Below are 4,260 nucleotides of genomic sequence, written 5' to 3'. Positions count from 1 at the left end.
CAGTCCAAATTTGAGACGTTTTAAAGATTTCTAAAACTTCCTGAGCATACACTCCCAGATAGTCCAGGAACTGGCCCAGATCATGCTGTGAGAAGGAAAGTTGATTTTTAAAGGAAGGCACACAACTCACAAAATCAGGAAAAATATGCTTTATTAAAATATAATAAATTGATTAAACATTTTTTTTCAACATCATAATTAACAATAAAAATTTTTTCATGTTCAAGGGAACATATTCTTTTAACCTACTGGTAAACTAAGTGAAATACATAATTATTCTTATTGTTGCTACTATAAGTATATTTCATAATTTATTTATAATATAAAATAATATAAATGAAAAAGAAGCTTAATTCTATAAATACAGAATATTTATACTAAGATGATTGCATGCTAATACATTTTTATGTTTTATATTATTGTTATTATACTAAGTCTTGATCCATGTTCATATTTTCTTTATTTTCAGCTATACAACTCATTATTTTATAATATACCAAGCCGATATTATATCTATGGAAAGTCAGAAAAACATCTCAGAATTTATTCTTTTAGGACTTTCTTATGACCCAAATATACAGTTATTTTGCTTTGTACTGTTCTTACTCTGTTATGTTTCCATATTGGTAGGAAATTTGCTGATCCTCATTTCCATTCGATGCAGCTCTCTTTTTCACCAACCAATGTACTATTTCCTCAGCCACTTGTCTTCTATGGACATCTGCTATACCTCTAGTGTGACACCCAAGCTAATTAGTGACCTGCTAATGAAGACAAAATCCATCTCTTATGATAGCTGCATGCTACAGGTCTTTAGCATGCACTTTTTTGGTGGTATCGAGATCTTCATTCTTACTCCCATGGCCTTTGATCGCTGTGTTGCTATCTGCAAACCTCTCCATTATATGGTTATCCTGAACAGAACAAGATGTAATCTTCTTATCTTTGCTGCTTGGCTTGGTGGAGCTGCCCATTCCTTTCCTCAATTATTTATGGCAATCCTGTTACCCTTTTGTGGTCCTAATGAAATCGATCACTATTTTTGTGATATATTCCCTTTACTGAAAGTTGCCTGTACTGATACCTACATCATTGGTGCTCTTGTGGTTGCCAATTCAGGTATGGTTGCCTTAGTAACCTTTGCTGTCTTAGTTGTTTCTTATGTCATTATAATATTCACCTTAAGAAATCACTCAACTGAGGGAAGACGCAAAGCACTGTCTACTTGTGGATCTCATGTCACTGTGGTGGCTTTATTTTTTATTCCTTCAATCTTTATCTATCTTAGACCTCCTACCACTTTCCCTGAAGATAAAGTCTTTGCTCTATTTTATACCATCATTGCGCCTATGTTTAATCCTTTAATCTATACCCTGAGAAACACAGAGATACAAAATGCCATGAGAAAAGTTTGGTGTCAAGGTTTCTTGCAAAGGAAAAAAAAAATTTGAAGAAAATAATAAGCTAAAAAACTTTGTAAAGTGAAGTTGCTCATTGTGAAAACAAGATGCTTAAAACTATCTCATAGTTTACGCTTTCATTATGGTGAAAGGATTAAATAAGGAAAATAAGATTTAGAAGTTCAAGTAACAGACTAGTCAAATAGTAACCTACTATGCAAAAATTAGCTTTAAAAAAAAAAAACACAACTTAATTTGAGGGATAAGGTGGTGGAAGAATTTTATTGCTTTAAATGTTTTCTGGACTCTTCCAATGAATATGGTTACATGCTGACTGACTACTATAACGCAAATAATTTTCTATTACAATTTTATTAAAGTTTAAAATAGAGTGTGAGCTCTTTTGTGACATGAAGGAATTAAAATTTATAATATAAGTGTCTACACTTAATTTCTGCTAGTTTCTTGAGGTCAATTCATGCTTTAGTGGCCAAATCATTGTGGTGGAATCTCTTTTTAAATTGTCTCTCCACCAGCTCTCCTGACTTCCCAGTATCAAATTAATGACATCTGGTAAATAGAATGAAATCAATTATTCAGAATGTTGAAAACATACTCCATGCCATTCAACCTATTGATTAGAATTTCTAAACATGTCATAAAGTTTCTGAATTTTTTTAATTATAAAATTAAAGTGTTTAACTTACTCTTACCTGCTTTATTTTCAAAAGACATAGCTAGTTACTGGATCCAGAACCAAATATTTATGCTGCTAATATGAGAATTAAAAGCAAGAAGAAATTAGAATTTGTTTAAAAGCCAACCTACCAACAAGCAAAGAAATGAAGAAACATTTCTAACCACTAACCAAAAACCACTATAACTAAATAGGTAAATTGAATCATCATGCAACTATCTTGAAGAGGATATTTCTGAGATATTCCTAGAGGAAATGAGAAGAAAAATGGATAAATTGTCATTTAGACTTACAGTCTCAGGAATATAGATTTGCTGAGAGTTGAACCGCTCGACAGCATACCACCAAAAATACCACCAATAGAATTTTTAAAATATGTCTTAAGAAACAGAGCAGACATCAAAATTTAAAAGGGACTAGATAACTAGATGATATGAAAAGGATGATAAAGAAAAATACAGAAAAAGTTCTAGATTATATAAATGCAAAGCAAGAATAGCAGTCATTTTAGAGTCATTATACAAGCCAGGAAAGAACAGAAAACCTTATGAAGGGGGTAAAATTAAACAGACTTCTTAAAGTAGAGAGGAATTGAGCAAATCACCATGCTGACAAGTTTCAATAAAGTAACAAATGCATTGCCAGATTTGAAGTTTTCTCCCAGAAAATAAAAACAAAACAAAAGCAAAAGATAATGTAAGAAAGTTAAAAGTTTGAGGTGGAAGTTTTGAAAATGATAAAAGTTTCTCATTTCCATAGGTTCATGGTATTAGTAACATAAGAGATTTTCTTGAATAAAGTAAATAAGTAAAACTTTTCCTAAGAGGGCAAGATATGAGTCAACCAACTCTAGATGGAGGCATGTGAGGTTAAAAGGAATGAATAATTTCTGACTTTATCACCAATCGTTCTCTGGACTAACTCTGCAGGAAAGTAAATGAATATAAATATAATGAAAATATACAACTAGTAGTTCTCTCCTCTTTCTATTACCCTTTCCCTTTGGAATTTTACCAAATTAATTAGTTTATGGCATTTTCAGATATTTTATCTATAATAAAAGTTTGAATGTAATAATACTTATTTCATATAAATCTGGAAACATAAAATGTGAAATTTACGAAATGCAACTATTTAGTGCTTAAGAGAAATGGGATTATTATTTTTCTCAGAAATTAAGCTGTTATATTCAAAGAGGCACAATAATTACTGTGGCTCTCCTCATGCTGTATGATCCTATGTTTCTGACTGATGCATTCCCAATAAATTGAACATTATTATCATTTATGCTTTCCTCTCTCTGACTTAATCTTTAAAATGTTTCTCATTTGATATGAAATATTCAATTTCTTAAAAATAAAATTTTATCTTTTATTTCATAGTGTAGTGAAAGACTAAGTAGATTGTGAATTTTTTCATTCCTTACAATGCTGTGAATAAAACACAGCCTTTAAACTTGTAAAACTATTTACTGATCTACAGTCATAAAACACAATACATATCATGCATATTGTTGTTGTTGTTAAGTGCCGTCGAGTTGGTTCTGACTGATAGCAACCCTGTGTAGGGTTTCTGAGGAGCAGCTGGTGAGCTTGAACTGTATCACAGTTCACTAATTTCTTAGGGGAGTCTTGGTGTGGCGCTGTGGGTTAATGTGCTGGATTGCAAAGCCATTTGAACTGCAAGGTCAGTGGTTCAAGCTCACCAGCTGCTCCTTGGAAACCCTATACAGGGTTGCTATGGGTCGGAACCAAATCAACGACACTTATCAACAACATCTTTCTCTCTAAGATCATTCCTAGATTATTTTTTGTTGTTGTTGTTATTTGGGCTAAGGTCTGATTCAGATTGTACCCTATGATGTCTAGCATCTCATCATTAATTTTATGAGACTGGCTCGATGCTTATGCATCTCCTGATTGTTTATTTTCATTGATGTTTAAGATCTCATTGTATGAACTTTTGACAGTTTATTTATTCTCTTGTAGTTATATGTGACTAATGGTGCTGTGAATATTTTGAAAAGTTTTCTGAATTTATGTCTTTCCTTATTTTGTTAAGCATGTTTCATTTGTAAATAATATTGAAAATTTATGGTAGTGGTTGTGCCACTGCGTAATTAGTCTTCTAAAAGAAAAGAGTTATCAACTAGAAAGAACGGGG

At 31.9% G+C, this 4,260-nt stretch overlaps 1 protein-coding gene across 1 annotated transcript; it reads left to right on the top strand.

Moving 5' to 3' along the window:
* Nucleotides 1-515: 515 nt before the first annotated feature.
* On the top strand, nt 516-3,939 carry LOC102810987 (olfactory receptor 4P4-like). Its single transcript, XM_006877573.1, has 2 exons — nt 516-1,420; nt 3,897-3,939. The coding sequence occupies exons 1-2, from the start codon at nt 516-518 to the stop codon at nt 3,937-3,939; spliced, it is 948 nt and encodes a 315-aa protein (XP_006877635.1).
* The last annotated feature ends 321 nt before the right edge of the window (nt 3,940-4,260 follow it).

The sequence above is a fragment of the Chrysochloris asiatica genome, unplaced genomic scaffold (genome assembly GCF_000296735.1).
Source record: "Chrysochloris asiatica unplaced genomic scaffold, ChrAsi1.0 scaffold00531, whole genome shotgun sequence".
NCBI classification, from domain to species: Eukaryota; Metazoa; Chordata; class Mammalia; order Afrosoricida; family Chrysochloridae; genus Chrysochloris; species Chrysochloris asiatica.
The sequence above is the reverse complement of the archived record's forward strand: the minus strand, read 5'-3'. Positions and strand labels throughout refer to the sequence as shown.

Excerpts from the sequence above, each read along its gene's own strand:
- LOC102810987 (XM_006877573.1), top strand. The coding sequence starts at position 516 with ATGGAAAGTCAGAAAAACATCTCAGAATTTATTCTTTTAGGACTTTCT. Across the intron at positions 1,421-3,896 it reads ATGAGAAAAGTTTGGTGTCA|TAGATTATTTTTTGTTGTTG; the intron begins AGGTTTCTTGCA and ends TAAGATCATTCC.